Raw genomic sequence first — 20,494 nt, forward strand, 5'->3', positions numbered from 1 at the left:
ACTCACAAAAGTATGCAATCAGCAAAGTAGTTCTCACACATACACATGCATATTTCTGAGATACTCACAAAAGTATGCAAGCTTCAGCGAACTAGTAAATTCTAGAAGGAGAAACGCCAAGAAATATGTGAACGAGGAAACCGAAGAGTATAAAAGCAGCACCAGCTGAGGCATGAGCAATCAGTTTGATTTAAGCACGCTATTGGTTGCGAAGTATAAGTGTTATTGTGAAGTATTTTCAAAGTATAATAAAGACCATTTTGCATTATTGAATGTTGGAGTTATTTAACCAACCAATCCACACTTAATAAACAGGTCAACAAAAAAAAATTTTTTTTGGGTTTTGCCCTATATATTCGGATTCTATGTTCGATTCTTTAAAAAAAAATGCAATTACGAATCAAAAATATTTGGATTTGTAGAAGTTATAGCGTTTTGAAAATGTTGCATTTTTGCACCAGGCTAATGTAGGTCCTTTCACGCTATTTCGGTCGATAGAGGGCGGCGGGTAGCTACCTGATGCAGCGATGCATCGAAAAAAGATCTACTTAAAGCACAACATACTCATCTTACAAAAAAAAGCCAAAAAAAATGTGGCTGAGAAACAGTAAAAAGAAGATAAAAGGTCCCAGATACACATGATTTTAGGTAGATTTGGCAATTCGTTAAGTACATATTAAGAAACTCATCTAAACTTTTACTGACGGATTGGCAGGCCTAGCAATAGAGCTACCAGCTACCTGATAGCGTTTTATTAAGTAAATTTTTTTTTAAGAAGCTGTAGTTTCTTGGGTCACTCGTTGTGGGCGACACTATGTTTTTGCATATCACAGAGGAATGATGTCTTCGAGAAGTTGTAAACGAGCGGCTGATTCGTTTTGCTATATATGTGGCGAATGTATTAAAAGAAGACAAAAAAAGTTTGATTAAATAAAACAGAAGGATTTGCGAGACCTACCTAGACTACGTCGGTCTACCTGTTAAAAACCAGGACAAAAAACGGGCTCCACATGTTTCATGTAACTTGCAATAGCATTCTGGAGCATAATTTATTTTCTCTTTTTTATTGTACTGTTTCATATATATATATATACATATATCTACATATATATAATTGCATAATAACTTAAATTGTTATGAAATGCTTTACGTTTTATTATAGTTTGGTACCAGGGTGAGAAAAGAGCCATGAAGTTCGCAGTGCCGAGGATTTGGAGGGAACCGAGTAATCATGACACTGATTGCTATTTTTGTGTAGTGAAACCACTGAAAGGGAAAAGTTTAAGGAAAACAATATATCCGGAACTACCATCGACATCCGCTCCAGTACCACATTCGGAACAAAATCCTGTACCTGATTCACCTGTGTTGGAAAAGCAACTATTCCCTCAAGGCAGCTTTCCAACACTGAGTTCATCTGCATCCGTACATTCCGAATTTGTTCCTCAATTTGAACCAGGAATACCACATCTCATCAACTCTGAAGATCTCAATGACTTAATAAGAGACTTAAATCTATCAAAAGACAAAGCAGAGTTATTAGCATCGCGGCTTAAACAACGAAATTTGCTTCTGATGTTCGAAAATCTCGGCAAAGAAAGCGTCATGAAGAATTTTCTTGTTTCTACAGTAAGGAAGATGAACTCTGTTTTTGCTAGGACGTGAAAGGTTTATTTGAAGCAATTGGTATTCCTTGTAATACTAATGAATGGCGCCTTTTTATCGACAGCTCAACAAAAAGTCTAAAAGCAGTTCTACTACACAATGGGAACAAATTTCCATCTATTCCACTGGCACATTCCATACATCTCAAAGAAAATTATGACAGTATTAAAATGCTATTAACTGTAATCAAATATACGGAATACAAGTGGGAAGTTATTGGAGACTTCAAGATGGTTTGTTTATTTACTGGAATGGAAGGTGGATATACCAAACACTCCTGTTATCTTTGCCTATGGGATAGCAGAAATGATGCCGCCCACTATCGCCAAAAACATTGGCCTCAACGTACTGAGTATGGAGTGGGAAGATTTAATATTAAACATGAAGCAATTGTCGATCCTAAAAATATATTGATGCCGCCATTGCATATTAAATTGGGCCTTATTAAACAATTTGTGAAGGCTCTTAATATTGAGTCTAAACCTTTCAAATATTTGCAGACTTTTTTTCCAAAGCTGTCGGAGGCGAAAATTAAAGCTGGAGTCTTTGTTGGCCCTCAAATAAAAAAAATTATGAACTGCGATATTTTCCGGACCTACTTAGCAATGAGAAGAAACTAGCGTGGAACAGTTTTAAGGCAGTAGTTCATGGCTTTCTTGGAAATCATAGGGATGAAAATTATGATGAGCTGATAACTGGCATGATTACGAATTTTTCCGCCATCGGATGTAGAATGTCGCTAAAGATGCACATGTTACATTCACATCTGGATAAATTCAAAGATAATATGGGAGTTTATTCAGAAGAACACGGGGAGCGATTCCATCAAGATATAATGGAGTTTGAGAAACGCTACCAAGGCCAGTATACGGAAAGCATGATGGGGTACTATATTTGGACGTTAATAAGAGAAAATGTTACCGAATATGGCAGGAAAAGCAGGAAAAATCATTTTTTAAAATATAAACTGTATTCTAAAATTAAATTTATAAGAATAAATCTTAAATTGATTTTTACTATACTAGAATAAATCAAATCTATGTCAAATTTTGATGAATTTTCATGTTTTTCGTTTTTCTCATTTTTTTCGAACAAAACCAAATCAAAAACTTTTTTATGTTCATATTCTTATTTCTGGGTGCAAAAGCAATAAAAAAATATACGCACGGCCCATGTACAAAAATGTTGTTGACCAGTGTTATAGAAGAACCCCCAGCGGGTTAGTGGGCTTAGAATATCCCCGCGGTATGTATGCCTGTCGTAAGAGGCGAATAAAATATCAAATTGATTTGAGAGGTTGTGTAGCGTAACCCTCTCAAGTGGTTGCCAGCGCAATATATAGCTTCTCCAACCCAATTGTCAATCTCACCTACCCGGCCCGAATCCTGTTTCATTAACAGCCGAGGCTCTGGCAACCCCGCACTCCCGATGGATCTAGGGGGTTGGAGGGCGATATGGCCTAGAAGGTTGCATATGGTCATGCCAAATCGTTCCCGAGATGGTCGGGCTGGTACCTTTATGGTGCTTGTTACCGCAACGTACCGGATCTGCATCCAGCAAAGGACCATCAACATCGATAACACTCCCCAAGGCATTCGGGGATTGTCCTTATCTCTACAACAACATAGTAGAACGCAACTTTCATTGTAAAATCGCAAAACCTCTAAATTTGTAGAACTTAACTGCTTTCGTCAGCTATCTAATTTACATAACCGAAAAGCAGTGAAATTCCAAAATTCTCGATACGCCCAAGTGACCCCGTATGTTGGGGTGTTATCGTACGGGACATAGGAAAAATCGCTTTACTTTACAAATCAATTATCCTACAGAGAATTTATTTTAAAATTAAATGCAAAAAGCGTACATAAATAATTATAAGCTATATGCAATTCTTTAAGTAGTATTTTCCTTTGAATTGCGCAGTTTCATTAATAATTTACGTATCATTGTAAATGAAGTGATCACAGGCACCATTATGGGCAGGAATAAAGGAATGTATATGGCATATTTTTGTTCATCTGGAAAATATAATTGTGCCAATAAGCTCGCATCAAAGAAAGCATGCTCCGAAGCGATGAAAGCACTACGCGCATAATCGGAAGCAGTCAATAAATGTCCTTCGGCTAACGCTTGCTTAGCCAGCAACAGTTTATTGTAAGCATCATTAATGGACTCGCCAACATCATCATTGATAACAATATAACTTATATTGTCTGTAAGGAAAATAGTATATTGTTTCAGAATTATGTTAAAAGGATATTAATATACTCACCCAGCAGCTTAATAAGACTCTGCAAGGTGTTACTCGCTGTGGTAATGTGCATTACAGCGCTACGTCGAATGTATGCTTCATATTCCCAACGACGTGGTGTTATTTGCTCCAGCGCAACTGTTTTGACGCCTTCCATATTAAACTTAAAATTACAAATTTGGAAGATTGTCTCATGTGTCTCTTGTAATATTACAATTGCTTACCTCTATATTTATATCCAATAGTTTCTGCAATTGGTACAACATAATTTGCATTACATCATTTGTATTAACATAAAACTCCACAGGCTCTTGTGCATTATTATATGACAAACATGCTTCGGTGGGGGGATTGCTAATAATTATACCACCCCATTTAGGCGAAATAAAAGAGTCAACATTATGGCGTGTCGCTTGCTTATTCTGACGATTATATATGTGTACGGGGGCAATGTCGCACGGTGTTATATAAACAACTAAATTTATGGCTGGTTTGGCAGTTATGCCAACACCTAAGTTTTTCTCAATCGATGTTATAATATGGGGCAAATCAGACTCTCCCAAAGCATAATGACGTCCGAGTTTTGTACTATCGCGCACCTGTTTCAAATCAGCCTCAAAAGGTAATTGATATTTCCATTGGGTTGTGAGGGTGTAGTTAGATATTTGTGAAACCTCTTTTAGAAATGGTGCAATGTAAGCTATGGGACAAAAGAAGTTAATAACAGTTCAGTATGAAAATTGTATAAAGGTACACACTTTCTACAGCCATGCGTACATTCCATTTAGCATTCATTATATCTGGACGTGGATTGAGTATTGAAACTACGACATCATATTCGGGCTGCGGCGCCTCGGTTTTTACTGCACGTCGATAGTTTTCAAAAACTATTTGTTGAATACGATGCGTTTGTAGAATAAGTTGATTTAAAACATTCTTAATACGACTGGAAGCTGTAAAACAATTGGAAAACGATTCATTTTTTTTATCATGTTGAAAAAAAAAAAAGTTTGGGAACTAGAACGATGCAAAGATTTTTGTTGACTAATCGTTTGGTGGCTGCTGAATTATCTTTTTAAAATGGAATCTGTTACGTAATTTTTTTCACGAAATCAGAGCAATCGGACAATTTTTGGTTAAAATACTTTTTTTAAGTTAAGCTCGTGTTCGAACAAAAAATGTTAACAAAGATACGCCTTTGTATTTATGTAATGTTCTGATTAATTCAATCATTTGTGCTCACTATCAAACCCGTAGTATGGAAAAAAACTTGACAATTAAATAAAAAAAATTTAATTTATATGCGGCAAAGGACTTTGTCGTCAGCAACACAACCAAAAGCCTTCAGGGAGTGTTGTTACCATTAATACGGGTTACGAGGTAAGCTCCCTGATTTTTAATTACAAAAGTTGCGTGTTGAATTTTTTTTGTAAATGATTATATCGGTAATTCATTACTTTAGCTCACAACTGCTAAAGCTCGTCTAAAAATTTCGAAAGCGGAAATTGAAAATTGTATTTCTTAGGGACGGAAAATAATTATTTTTTTTTTGGAGTGGGAAAAGTTCGGGTAAAAAATTGTCCTAGGTGAAAATGTTTGAGTTCTCAGGTATCCCCATAGCAATATCATGTCGAATCATGCATCCTTTTTATTTTTCGAACTTTTTCCATTAAAGTCCACATATAAAAGTAAAATATGTATTTTTATTTTTTGAGTCCAATAGAACTAGTTAAACTCGGACTTTTAAAAATAAAAGTCCGGAAATAAAAGTTAAATGCGGACTTTTATTTTTTAAGGCCGAAATAAAAGTCCGGCTTGATAACAAAGAAACGGCTCATCAGAAATAAAAAAAAAATTTTTAATTATTTATTTCCAGGCTTTTATTTTTAAAAGTCCGAGTTTAACTATTTCTATCGTACTCAGGTAATAAAAATCCGAAAATAATTTTTATCTAAATATATTAAAAGTCCAAAATTAATAGTTTTGCAAGGAATTATATTATAAAAGAAATAACAGCTTCCGCCCCTGGTATTTCTGCGTACTGCGCAAAAATACTATGGATCCCACCCCCGTTTTCGGAGCGCTCCGGTTCCTTTTCGGTTTTTTGGAAAAATCTTTTGACAGTAATAAAATTTTTGATTTCCGCTTTCAGATTCGTTCCTGGACAGGTTCTAGCAGTTTTGAGCTAAAGTAAAAAATTACCGAAAACAAATTTGCAAGGGTTGACGGAAAATCTTTCCAATATGCATCAACTTTGTTAAACTTCAAAGTATAATTACGTTTTCCAAAAAATATATCTACAAAAAGCCTGGAAGTATCTTACGAAAATTTTTTCGCAATACATTTGATTCAAACTGAAAACATATTTGGAACCTACAAGTATCATTTCGCATTAATGCTGAACGCTCTGACGTCATCAAGACTTCTTCTTCTAACTTCGGCCATTCGATAAAAATGAAATCACCCGCTCTTATTTGCTCTTGTTTCAACAATTGTGTTTCGATATTAGCAGGAGTTTTCGAATTAACAGCCTTTTCGAAAGGTGCAATCTGAACGAATTGTGGATACCATAAACCTAAAAGTTATGAAAGTAGAAAAAACAATCAAAGTGGTACAAAATGAAAGTGCAAGAATACACACCGTTGTCAGTATAAGCTTCTGACAGCTCTTTGACGAGCAGTTCCCCACGCTCCTTTTCGAAGGTAAATATCGCAATTTTCGTGGTAATTTCTATTGGCTCATCACTCAAACTCATTATATCCGCTGATGGTAAATTTACTCTTTAAAGAAATAAATCGCATTGAATTGATTATTATACATTTTCATTTAATCTTAAAATTACCTGTAGACTTCCGTTGTCTTCCACCACATCGGCACTCCAATTATAATGACAAGGATCATAAAAGACATCGAAGCAAAAAGACGGTATTTGTCTAAAACAAAAAATAAAAAAAAGACAAACGATGTACAACACTCGTCAGGGTATTGAACTAAACCAATTTTAGTATTTTTCTCGTTTTTCAAAGTCATACTCGGCTTTCGAAGTTCGAAACGAAAAGCACTGCAATAAATTTTTTTATTGATTATGTTAAAAATGTGGGCGTGATCTATCTTCTTTTCTCATACAGACTTTTTTTCTTTTGAAGTTCATGTAATAGGATTTATATGTGGTCAAAATACATTTACAAAAAAATTTGCGGATCAGGTAATGCGACACACATATGTGTTCCCATGGATTTTGATGCGCTGAGTCCAAATCGGAATTGGCCTATCCAGTCGCGTTTCGGCCATAACCTTCAAAAGAGGAAACTAGCGATTGATCATATTTGAGGCTAAAGTCCAACCGGGCTCTGACAGGCTGATTCTGATAGCGGATTGAGATTCAGCGCATCAAAATGTATGGGAATACATGCATTACCAGTTCCATTATCCTATGCCTTTTATAGCTTCGTAATTTTGGCGTTTATTTTTGTCGGAGATCTTCCTTCTCACCCCTTATAATAACGATCCATCACAGAATTTTTCAAATTGGATTTAACAAAGCACGAATTGGATTTTATAAAGAGACCATTGGATTCTAGAATTGATACTTTCAAAAATTCAAGTAATCTTTTCTGAAATCCAGTTGACTTTTGTAAAATACCATGAAAGTTTTGTTAAATTCCGCTGACTTTTTTAAAATTCAATTGGCTATTCCACAATGCAGCTGACCTTAAAATACATCTGGAAAAAATGTAGTTATTACTTTTATAGTAGTATTTTTTATTTTATGAAATTGTTTTTGTAGTTACGGCAAAATATTTTACTCAGTTAGCAATATTTTTGTAATAATATGATATAACAACAATAATAATAAATACAAATAAGAAATGATTTTCATTTCGGCAAGTCATTATTTATTATTTTTGGTGCATTGGAAAATTTAACAAAATTTATTCTTTATAACTGCAGGAAATCACATAAACCGGTCCTCTATCCAGCGGCGTATTTCGAGAAACATATTTTGTAAATTTCGTTGTGCCTTCACAGCGGTAAACAATATTTAGAGCATTATCTACGGGTGTAATTGTTAAAAGAACGGAATCGTCTTCTTCATCGCAATCATTCGCTTGACGTGGTTCATCCGATTCCGGCGAAAGATATGTAACAACGCCAGCCCCTTCACTTGCATTTAAGTAATATATTAAATCTAGGGTATTCTCTTCACAAATGGCACAATCACCCAACACGATATAATTTCCATGCGACCAACGTTGTATTTGCATATAATACTTGGGATCACTAGCATTTGGGCCAGCCAAGTCAAGATCCGTAAAATCACGTAATAACGCAAACATTTCCTCACTTGAAAAAAGTGCAATTAGGGTTGAAATAGTTTTACTGGCGCTATCAATTTCCAGCACTTCGTAATTATGAGCATTCGCTGGTCCTTCTAAACGCCATTTTAGTGACATATCGGATATGAGTTGCTCTAACACCTCTTCGAACGTCTCACGTCTTAAAAATTCATATAAACAAATTTCTGAATTATCTTCAATACGTTTTTGAATACTATTTTTTGTTGGTGCTTTTAGGTACACTACGTTAATGATTTCGTCCAAATGAACTGCAGGCTGATTTGAAGGTGAATTAAATTCAAGCTTCCCAAATGGCCGCATTATATCGGCAATTACATCATCATTAGATGCGCCATGAAACCAACCGTTTATGGTGAGACGAGGATAATCGAATGATGTCACCTCACCCACTTGATGAAATGATCGTGAACCAACTTTAAAAAATGCAAATTGATTATTCTTCGGTGATATTTTACGTTTCACAGGGAAAATCGGAAAACAATTTTCATCGCTTCCGAAAAGTTCGAGATAACCTCCTTGCTCCTCAGTCCATTGTTCTGCATTCTCCCATGGTGATAAATAATAGATGAAAGCAATTTGTCGATCCTTCAGCAAATCGTCGTGCACCAAGAGGTAATCACCACATGTGTACATAGAGCACGATGCAGATACATAATCTAGTTTGAGGCCGGTCAAAGCCTCCAACCATGGACGTACAGTACGCCGCAGCATTTGTAGGAAGGCGGAAAGGGATTTACATGTAGACATGTTGGACAAATCAGTGCTTTGATAAAATTCATATAAATCCATTTGCTTTCGTGACCAATGCACTTTGTATACCATATCATCCACAAGCTGTTTGCATGTCGTTTTATTTTGCAGTAAATCTGGCAGAAGGCATACTTGGAAGGGGTCTCTATACACTTGTACATTCGAAGATGGATCGTGGAAGTCATCTTTCACTTGCACATTCCATTGTGTTGTTAGCAATTTTGTAAATGTGGGTGTTGTATATGAATGATTGAGTGTTAAATCTATTATTACAGGAAATTCTGTGCCACCGGAGAGCTTTGTGACTTTAGATGGAGGTTCACCATTTATCGTACCTGCAGTTGCAGACTTGCGAAAATTGATATCGGGAGCATCTGGAAATGGAACGTAATGAATTTCATTGTATTAAATGAAAAAATTACAATTCTCATACCTTATGAAGTAGGTTTCTTAAAAATAAATTTTCACATTTAGTGTTTCGATTACTTATTATAACTCTTTAAAATAAAATATGTAGTAACGAATTAGCGCGAAGTCCGAACTAGTTTCAACGTTCTGCAAATGAAATCTATCTAAAGTACTAAGTAGGTGGAGCGACTATATTGTAAAGGCAATAACATCATACACCTCTGTGAAGTGAAGAATTATTGACCAGTTAACAGGTTTTCCTTCCAATGCCAATATCAGTATTGGTAGTTAGAGTGGTAGTTGTCCTTGTTGTTGTAGCGGTAGAAATACTCCCCGAAAGTATTAGGGATTGTTTTCGAAGTTGATCTTCCTTTGCGAGATATAGATCCTGAAGGTTCTGGTAACAAGCACCATTAAGGTATTAGCGCGACCATCTCGGGGACGTTTTAATATGACCACATTGAACCTTCTAGGCCATCACGGCCCCACTCCTTATTTCCATGAGGAACTTGGGGTCGCCAGAGCTTCGGCTGCTAAAGAAAGAGGATTCGCCACGAGTAGGTGAGGTCGCTTTCCAAGGCAGTCGGTTCTATGTACCGGAGCGACTCGGGATTTTTCCCGATCAAGGACTGTCATTTCAGTGTAACCCCATTTAATTTGTGGCGTCCCTCTCACAAATTGTCATCCTCCCAGCAGCTCCTTGCAGCGGGACTGCTGACAATTGGGTAGGAGAAGCTAAAAATACCCCCAGCGGGTTAGGGGATCAGAATATACCAGCGGTAGGTATGCCTGTCGTAAGAGGCGACTAAAATACCATATTTGAGGGACTGTGTAGCGCAACCTTTCAGGTTGCCTGCGCAATATATAGCTTCTCCAAACCCAATAGTCAACCTCACCTATCCGCGGCGAATCCTGTTTCACTAACAGACGAGGCTCTGGCGACCCCAAGCTCCTCATGGAACTTGGGGGTACGGAGGGAGGGAATGTCCTGAAGGTTTAATGTGGCCACATAAATCGTTCCCGAGATGCTCGGGCTAGCACCTTAATGGTGCTATGGTACCGGAGCGTACCGGATTTGTATCCGGCAAAGGACCATCACATCGATAACACTCCACAAAGCCTTCGGGGAGCAACCTTATCGCTACAACAACAACAGAAGCTAAAAATGGCGTTGGCGGAGCGACTCGAAATTTTTCCCGACCAAGTGCTGTCATTTCATTGTACTGCTACAATAACAACCTACCCACCCCATAAAGGAGTTCCGCTATACAACGCCTTGAATCATTTGGGAATTTTATTCGCCTCTTACAACAGGAGTACCTCGCCCTTTAGCAACCAAATCCGCTGGGGAAAGTTGTGGTGGTCAAAACCGACTGTGTTTCTCTTTGGCACGAATTATTGGGAAGACCTATTAGGAGCTTAGTTAGAGCTGTCCTAATCGTATCGCAAATTAAGGTATCATCATCATCATCATCATCATCATCATCATTTATTGCATAATAGTAAACAATGAACGCCTATCAAGACACACAACTAAAAATTAAGGACTGTTGGCGGCCAACTTCTCCACCTGGTTTGGATGTTTGTGCTTAATGACTCGCGCTTACCTTCGTTGTCAGCTAGGTCATCACTTGTTCCTTTTTCTGTTAACTTTTCCATGATTCTCTATTAAACAGTTTATCAGTGTTTTAACAATGTAATACAAAAAATAAAAAAGATTTTTGGTTTCTTGCACAGTGAAAAAATATTTTTTTTCCAACTCTGACGGCAAATGCCGATGTCAAATTTTACCAGGGTTGCATGCATTTAAGGCCGCGGCACAGTAACATTTTTCATATAGATCGGGCTAACAAATAGCTAAAGACTGAATTAATGGTGACTTATAACCATAAAACCATAACCAGATAAATAAGCTGATCGAACCTACCTTATGGAAAGGAATGTAATCGATTAATGGTGCCATACCATAACGCTAACGCCATAGCCAATCAATTGGTTTTTGGTTTCTCGCCATATCCATAACCTAAAAATATTTGAGTTGGTGAATTTAATAACTTTTTTTAGATTTTCTTCATTGTTTTGAATACGTTATGACTAAGATACTTATTTTTTGTGGAATATCTTTGTAATTTTTTGCGTTTTCATCATTTTTATGAAATTTTCACGATTTTTAGGTTAAGGCACCATTAATCGATCACATTGAGATGGTTATGGATATGGGTATGGTTACGACTATGGCGTTAGGAAGTTTAATTTGGCTTTAAGCTGGAGTAATGGTGCCGTTTGTCGTATCGCTGTAGTCGTATCCCTGACGTAATCAGCTGGTCTGATTAATTTGAAACTTTGCATACGTATCAAGGACCGATGACAATGCAATTATTTGAGAACAGATTCCCATTTTCCTTACACGCTTATATTAGCTTCACTTGTATAAGCTTGTTTGTAACTCTCTTGCCTAGGCGCGCAAAGGCGAATTGGACCCATCTAGCGGCAATTAGCGGCAAAACGAGTTGTGCTGAATAGCGGAGACACAAATCTCTGTTCTACGATGCTATCAAAATCAAAAATCTAAGTGGATTGTAAGCACTAAACCAGCACGTTATTGCGTGTTTTTTAGTTTTTATACTCAGTTGAGCAGAGCTCACAGAGTATATTAACTTTGATATGATCACAGTAGGTTGTACAGGTATAAAGGAATCGAGATAGATATAGACTTCCATATATGTCCGTCCGTCTTCCCGTTAACACGATAACTTGAGTAAATTTCAAGGTATCTTGATGAAATTTGGTACGTAGGTTCCTGAGCACTCATCTCAGATCGCTATTTAAAATCAACAATATCGGACTATAACCACGCCCACTTTTTCGATATCGAAAATTTCGAAAAACTGAAAAAGTGCGATAATACATTACTAAAGACGGATAAAGCGATGAAACTTGGTAGGTGAGTTGAACTGATGACGCTGAATAGAAAATTAGTAAAATTTTGGACAATGGGCGTAGCACCGCCCACTTTTAAAAGAATGTAATTTAAAATTTTGCAAGCTGTAATTTGGCAGTCGTTGAAGATATCATGATGAAATTTGGCAGGAACGTTACTCCTGTTACTATATGTTTGCTTAATAAAAATTAGAAAAATCGGAGAACGACCACGGCCACTTTAAAGAAATTTTTTTTTTTTTAAGTCAAATTTTAACAAAAAATTTAATATCTTTACAGTATATAAGTAAATTATGTCAACATTCAACTCCATTAATGATATGGTGCAACAAAATGCAAAAATAAAAGAAAATTTCAAAATGGTCGTGGCTCCGCCCTTTTTCATTTAATTTGTCTAGGATACTTTTAATGCCATATGTCGAACAACAATTTACCAATCCTTGCGAAATATGGTAGGGGCTTAGATTCTGGGACAATAACTTATTTCCGTGAAAAAGGGCGAAATCGGCTGAAGCCACGCCCAGTTTTTATACACAGTCGACCGTTTGTCCTTCCGCTCGGCCGTTAACACGATAACTTGAGCAAAAATCGATATATCTTTACTAAACTCAGTTCACGTACTTAACTGAACTCACTTTGTATTGGTATAAAAAATGGCCGAAATCCGACTATGACCCCGCCCACTTTTTCGATATCGAAAATTACCAAAAACGAAAAAATGCCATAATTCTATACCAAATACGAAAAAAGGGATGAAACATGGTATTTGGATTGGTTTATTGACGCAACTTTAGAAAAAAACTTTGTAAAATGGGTGTGACACCTACCATATTAAGTAGAATGAAATGAAAAAGTTCTGCAGGGCGAAATAAAAAACCCTTGAAATCTTGGCAGGAATACTGTTCGTGGTATTATATATATAAATAAATTAGCGGTATCCAACAGATGATGTTCTGGGTCACCCTGGTCCACATTTTGGTCGATATCTAGAAAACGCCTTCACATATACAACTACCACCACTCCCTTTTAAAAGCCTCATTAATACCTTTAATTTGATACCCATATCATACAAACTCATTCTAGAGTCACCCCTGGTCCACCTTTATGGCGATATATCGAAAAGGCGTCCACCTATAGAACTAAGCCGCACGCTCTTTTAAAATACTCATTAACACCTTTCGTTTGATACCCATATTGTACAAACACATTCTAGAGTCACCCCTGGTCCACCTTTATGGCGATATCTCGAAAAGGCGTCCACCTATAGAACTAAGGCCCACTTCCTTTAAAATACTCATTAACACCTTCCGTTTGATAGCCATATTGTATAAACGCATTATATAATCACCCCTGGTCCACCTTTATGCCGATATCCCGAAAAGGCGACCACCTATACAACTACCACCACTCCCTTTTAAAATCCTCATTAATACCTTTAATTTGATACCCATATCGTACAAACACATTCTAGAGTCACCCCTGGTCCACCTATAGAACTAAGACCCACGCCCTTTTAAAATACTTATTAACACCTTTCGTTTGATACCCATATTGTACAAACGTATTCTAGAGTCACCCCTGGTCCTCCTTTATGCCGATATCTCGAAAAGGCGACCATCTATACAACTACCACCACTCCCTTTTAAAACCCTCATTAATACCTTTAATTTGATACCCATATCGTACAAACACATTCTAGAGTCACCCCTGGTCTACCTTAATGGCGATATCTCGAAAAGGCGTCCACCTATAGAACTAAACCCCACGCCCTTTTGAAATACTCATTAACACCTTTCGTTTGATACCCATATTGTACAAACGCATTCTAGAGTCACCCCTGGTCCACCTTTTTGGCGGTATTTCGAAAATGCGTCCACCTATAAAACTAAGGCCCACTCCCTTTTAAAATGTTCATTAACCCCTTTCATTTGATACCCATATCGTACAAACAAATTCTAGAGTCAACCCTGGTCCACCTTTATGGCGATATCCCTAAATGGCGTCTACCTATAGAACTATGGCCCACTCCCTCATAAAATACTCTTTAATACCTTTCATTTGATACCCATGTCATACAAACACATTCCAGGATTACCCTCGGTTCATTTTCATACATGGTTATTTTCCCTTATGTTGTCACCATAGCTCTAAACTGAGTATGTAATGTTCGGTTACACCCGAACTTAACCTTCCTTACTTGTTTTAAACTACATTTATATTATTTGCCAAATTGATCAACATGGCCGCGCCGCGCTGTGATGCTGCCGCTAGGTGTGAATTGCTTCATACGAATACATTCTTATTATTTAAATGTAATTATTATTTTCATGCAATTAAAATATATTTTTAATGATGACAAAGAACGTACGTAAATACACGCACCCCTTTTTTTAACACGCTTATATTAGCTTCACTTGTACTCGTATGTATGTTTGTAACTCTCTAGGCTAGGCGCGCAAATAAGAGTTACAAACAAATAAATATAGTTTAAAAAGCTAAACTACACGCTTTTAAATAATATCGAAATGAAAAGTTAAAGATAATTTTCAAAATAAGCTTAAAACTGTAAAGAATGAAAAATACTAGTATTATTGCGAAAAAACGTGGGCGCTTTGTGCCATTCTTCTCAATATCTATATTCCTATAAATGCCGTCTTCAGGTCATTAAAATTTACGAATATGTTAAAGATGAACAGACGTTTAAATCGGTAGCAAATTAACGTCCCATTAACACTTAATACAAGATCTTGATTATGTCAACCCACTTAGCTTCGAGTAGTGTTGTTGCTCAAAATTTAGTGCACTGCCCCCAACTATGGTTTTGTGGTAGGAGGATACAATAGAACTAATTAGCAGTTTCAAAACAGATAGAACTAATGAACTAATTAAGTAGACCCGTTGTATTTTTCTCTATTTGTTCCTTAAAAATACAGTTATTGTAAACATATCACATAATCGTTCTCAAATTAATATACAAACTCACTTGTTAAAATACTTACAGTGATGGAAAAAAGAATAGGGACAATTTACTGCCAAATACTAAATCAATTATCTCAGCAGAACCTCAACATCTTCCTTGGAATAGAGCACCCTATAAAAATAACATTTAAAGGTTGTTGCAATAAATTACATTTTATGACTCAATAGCCTATATTACTATTTTAATTAACTTTACATGCATGATCGTCGTGGTGTTGTTATTTTTGTTTGTTTAGGTGTACCACCTATGCAGATCTACTGCTCGTGGTAAAAAAAGTATGTTGTGTGGATTTGATTTTGTACAGCACTTTATATCTGCTTTTGCAACTCTTTCCACAGGGATTTTTAAGGTCATAATTTTTGTTTGTTTTTTAGTAAATTAAGAATTGTGAAATTTTCACAGGTGAGTATAATTTCCTTCGCAGGTAAGTAGCTTTTCTAAGTGAGCGAGTGAGGTGAGTATAATTTATTGCAGGAGTAAGTTTAATTTTCTTCACAAATACTAATCATAATTTGTTTGCACTTACCTAAAACCAAAAAACGGGATTGGAAAATAACTGGTGGACCCGGCTCAAGTCGTCGGAATTTATCGGCGCCACGCAACTGTTGAGACCCCCCACCTCAACCGCGACACCGAAATATTCCACGGTAGTTATGAAGACTGGCCAGCATTTAGATATATTTTTACGGCATACATATTGTAACGAATTTACTGAAATTCCTCTTTTGGCAACCTTCTGCTAACGTTCGAATCACTAAACTGTTGAATAAATAACTCCACTATTCTATAATGCAAAATTGCCTTTATTAAAGTACTTCACAATAACACTTATACTTCGCAACTGATTACTTAAATAAAACTTATTGTCGTGCCTCTATTGTTGCTGCCTTTTATACTGTCTGGTTTCCTCGTTGCATACTTCTAAGTTTTTCTATTCTAGAATTTACTAGTTAGTTATCAGCTACAAAATCACTACCCACAACTACGTTTATTGCACAAATTATTGCCTTCTTTTGTGAGCATCTCAGATAAGATATATGCATGTGTTTGTGCGTCTCTTCTCCGTTGCTCGTATGGACATATGGGTAGACATAATGATTGATTTATTGATGTGCATACAAGTCACTGCTTAGCATCGGCTTAGAGATGATATTATCCCTTAGTGTTGCTAATATTCTTCACAATATGAACCTATTGGCTTAGCGTAATCAAATTTGCTTAGCTCAACATAAGATAAGTTTCGGTTACGGGTTGACTGTGCCTGCTTTTTAGCTATAAAAATATACATAAGCATAAATTAATGAATTTTAAGCCACACTACACCACAATAAATAATATATCCTGGTAGCACCAACCTCTAGTTGGGACCTTTGTGTATACATGCTCGTCGAAACTGTCCACTAAAACTCTAAGTTCTACTCAAAACTCTACATTTTTAAACAGAAACAAAACAAACAACTTCCATGGAGAAACCTATCAAGTCTCATGTAAGCTGTGTAACTCGAACCACGCAATGAAATTTTGTGTAAAATAAAAAAAAAATATGCATAAAAAAATTGTTTTTCGTACCAACATCTCCAGCGTGATTGTCAGCACAATTTTACTGCCAAAGAAGACATCACCCCCTCTTACATTTTCAATCCCAATCAAACGCACTGTCTGCGACGGCCTCTAGACCTCAGGTAACCCTGGCCCAAACCTCAACTCATCAGCACCATAGAGATGAAGAACAACCATCTACGTCAAGGCAAGTAGCGATGCAGAAATCTCAGGATACCAACACACTTCTTGGCAACTGCGAAACAACCCTATTCCTCGCGGCAATACTCCCTATACATTACTCGAGGCAATATCATAAAATTCCTGCACTCATTGACTAAAGCTCTCAAAAACGTTTTTGGCGTCCCCAATCCAAAATCCAACAACTTGCGAAGTCACACTTTGCTCCTCTGATTTAAGCAAAATGATTTGTACCAATGCTATTTTGCACCATCTACTCACTCATTTTTTCCCAAGTAATAAAATCTCTAAGGTCAGCTCAACCCTTCAAAAATCGACATGGTTATCACGGTACAACCCCCAAGAAACCCTTATCGCTCACATTCGGATGGGTACCCAGCGGAACAGCCCGGGAACTAGTATCGGCCTTCACCATCTCATCTCAGCATCCTACTCAAACGCTTCTGGAAATAGGAAAAAACCCCAGCAAACTTATACAGATCGAGAACCAATGTTGTGAGGCCTTCTAAAGCATCACAACCACGCCGCCGCTATAGCAAACTCCATGAATAACGTATTATATAGAGGCCCGATTCTCCGAAACGAATTGACATCTATAATTATCAACTGGCGCCTCTACAAGTTCATTTTCGATGGCGCCTTCAAAAAAATGTATCGCAAAATCGTAGTCAAGGACGAAGATCAAGACTTCCAAAGAACTATCTTTAGGAAAGCCCCTCAAAATCCGATAGAATAAAAAAATAAATAACCGTAACTTTCGCTGTTAAGTACGCGCAATACCTCGCAATCCGCACACTTCACCAACTCTCTCACTCCTTCAAAGGAAAAAAACACTCCCCACTAACATCATACTAAGAGAAACTTATGTAGATTATGTCCTCTCTATGACTCAAACTATCAAAGCTCTAAAATTAGCAGGATTTCCTTTAAGAAAAATAAACGCAAATCAAACAAAAATACTGGAATCAAAACCAGACTCTGATGTCCTAGATACAGAATTTCTCAAATTTCATGACACTATTACAACCTTAGGAATATGATGGAACGCAGTAATTGACTATTTTTCGTACTCACACGACCCTATTCCCGACTTAAAGTCAAAAACAAAACGGCAAAAACTCTCAGCCGTAGCGAAATTTTTGACCCGGTTTGAATGGCTATCACCAATAATGATCTTAGCAAAAATCCTTCTCCAGTAGCTCTGGTAAGAAGGAACCGGCTAGGATGAAGATGTCAAACTGGAATCCCTTTACAAGTGGAACACCTTCTGCGCAAGTCTTCCAGATATCAGCAGTATAAATATCTCTCGATGGTCGCAATTTTCCTCTAATAAATGCATCAAAATCCACGGTTTCTCTGATGCCATGCATTTGCTGCATGTGTTTATTTAAGAATGCAGCACGATGAGAACTCCCTCAACCCACTTCTTTATGGCAAAAAACAAAGTGGCATCCCTGCAGGCAGGTAACATGCCACGACTAGAACTCTGCAGAGCCGTGGTATTGTCGAAATAAATAACTCAAACTCAATTTGAATTGCAGTACCGCCACCCGAACTGACACTCTGGTCAGATTCCTCCATTGTGTTGGCCTGGCTAGAAAAACCCCGACGTATGTACACGGAAAACTTATGTGGCATACAGAATTTACCCAAATGTTGCAGAACGTCAGCAACACAATTTAGCGCCACGTATCTAGCGATGACAACCCCGCCGATTTAAGAACTCGAGGATGCAAACAACAAGATTTAGTTAACTGCTCGTTATGGTAGAATGGACTTCAATAGCCCTCTAATTCTGGCCCAAATACTCCCCTCCCAATCCATCTCCTCCGGAGTAATTGGAATACTGTTCGTGGTATTACATATATAAATAAATTAGCGGTATCCAACAGATGATGTTCTGGGTCACCCTGGTCCACCTTTATGGCGATATCTGGAAAACGCCTTCACATATACAACTACCACCACTCCCTTTTAAAATACTGATTAACAACTTTCGTTTGATACCCATATTGTACAAACGCATTCTAGAGTCACCCCTGATCCACCTTTATGGCGGTATCTCGAAAAGGCGTCCACCTATAGAACTAAGGCCCACTCCCTTTTAAAATGTTCATTAACCCCTTTCATTTGATACCCATATCGTACAAACAAATTCTAGGGTCACCCCTGGTCCACCTTTACCTCACTCCCTTTTAAAATACTCATTAACACCTTTCATTTGATACCCATATCGTACAAACAAACTCTAGAGTCAACCCTGATCCACCTTTATGGCGATATCCCTAAATGGCGTTCACCTATAGAACTATGGCCCACTCCCTCATAAAATACTCTTTAATACATTTCATTTGATACACATGTCATACAAACACATTCCAGGATTACCCTCGGTTCATTTTCCTACATGGTTATTTTCCCTTATGTTGTCACCATAGCTCTCAACTGATAATAATGTAATGTTCTGTTGCACCCGAACTTAACCTTCCTTACTTGTTATTAATGATGTTGACTCTAGCCTAAAATATTCTAATTATTTACTTTATGCAGACGATTTAAAACTCTTCCGTAAGATCACCAGTATTTCTGATGCTTTGCGTCTGCAGGAAGATCTGAGTGCTATGAACGATTGAGCTTCACAAAATAATCTGCGACTCAGCATTAGTAAATACTGTCACATAACGTTTACTAAGTCAATGGATATCTTTTCGTCCGCGTATTCAATCTCAAACGTATCTCTTGCCTCAGTTGATAAGTTTCGTGATCTTGGCGTAATTTTTGATTCGTCTTTTACCTTTGCTAATCATGTTAACTTTCTTATACCAATAGCTTATACCAACTTAGCTTTCTTACGACGATATGCGAAAGATTTCAAAGACCCGTATACCAGAAAAATTTTGTATAATTCCTTAGTACGTTCAAAGTTAGAATATGCCTCAGTCATTTGGAATCTGATATACTCTTCACACTCTTTAAGAACTGAAAGAGTTCAGGGCAAATTCATACGGTTTGCTCTTCAACATCTACACTTTGATAATCCCATGCCACCCTACAATGCGAGATGCATGCTTATCAATGTCTTACCACTTGAAGTCAGGCGTTCTGTTCAAGGCTTAATGTTTATTTTTGATATAATATCTGGTGTTATTGACTGTTCTGAACTTCTGGGTAAGGTAACTTTCAATGTCCCTAACAGAGCCCTCCGCTTTCACAATACATTCCGTACTGAACTGTTGCATTCTAATTACTTCAGCTTTGCTCCTCTTCTAAGAGGGCTTGTAGAATTCAATCACCTATGTAGGAGTCTAGATCTTGACTTTGCCATGTTTAGGTCTCTCTTCAAGGCATGCTTTGAGTCTTTCTATTTATTACATTAAGTCATACTTAAATTAATAATTTAG

The 20,494-nt window shown here is 37.1% G+C and overlaps 1 protein-coding gene across 2 annotated transcripts; it reads right to left on the minus strand.

Annotated features, from left to right (window-relative positions):
• Positions 1-3,466: 3,466 nt before the first annotated feature.
• On the minus strand, positions 3,467-11,216 carry PIG-S (phosphatidylinositol glycan anchor biosynthesis class S). 2 transcript variants are annotated; one of them, XM_067774645.1, is made up of 9 exons: positions 11,040-11,216; positions 9,360-9,398; positions 6,759-6,849; positions 6,557-6,696; positions 6,294-6,491; positions 4,675-4,869; positions 4,141-4,616; positions 3,938-4,079; positions 3,467-3,878 (listed from the first exon to the last, which is right to left on the minus strand). In XM_067774645.1, the coding sequence occupies exons 1-9, from the start codon at positions 11,089-11,091 to the stop codon at positions 3,559-3,561; spliced, it is 1,653 nt and encodes a 550-aa protein (XP_067630746.1). In that variant the 5' UTR covers positions 11,092-11,216; the 3' UTR covers positions 3,467-3,558. The 2 variants fall into 2 exon arrangements, with proteins under 2 accessions (XP_067630746.1, XP_067630754.1); XM_067774653.1 differs by lacking the exon at positions 9,360-9,398.
• Positions 11,217-20,494: the final 9,278 nt, after the last annotated feature.

Source organism: Eurosta solidaginis, chromosome 1 (genome assembly GCF_040869045.1).
Source record: "Eurosta solidaginis isolate ZX-2024a chromosome 1, ASM4086904v1, whole genome shotgun sequence".
In the NCBI taxonomy this organism is placed as follows: domain Eukaryota; kingdom Metazoa; phylum Arthropoda; class Insecta; order Diptera; family Tephritidae; genus Eurosta; species Eurosta solidaginis.

Coding starts and splice junctions, on each gene's coding strand:
- PIG-S (XM_067774645.1), bottom strand. CDS start 11,091: ATGGAAAAGTTAACAGAAAAAGGAACAAGTGATGACCTAGCTGACAAC. Junction 6,850..9,359: donor TCGCAAGTCTGCAACTGCAG/GTACGATAAATG, acceptor TTTTTGTTTTAG/ACAAATACCGTCTTTTTGCT. Junction 4,617..4,674: donor TGTACGCATGGCTGTAGAAA/GTGTGTACCTTT, acceptor TTTGTCCCATAG/CTTACATTGCACCATTTCTA.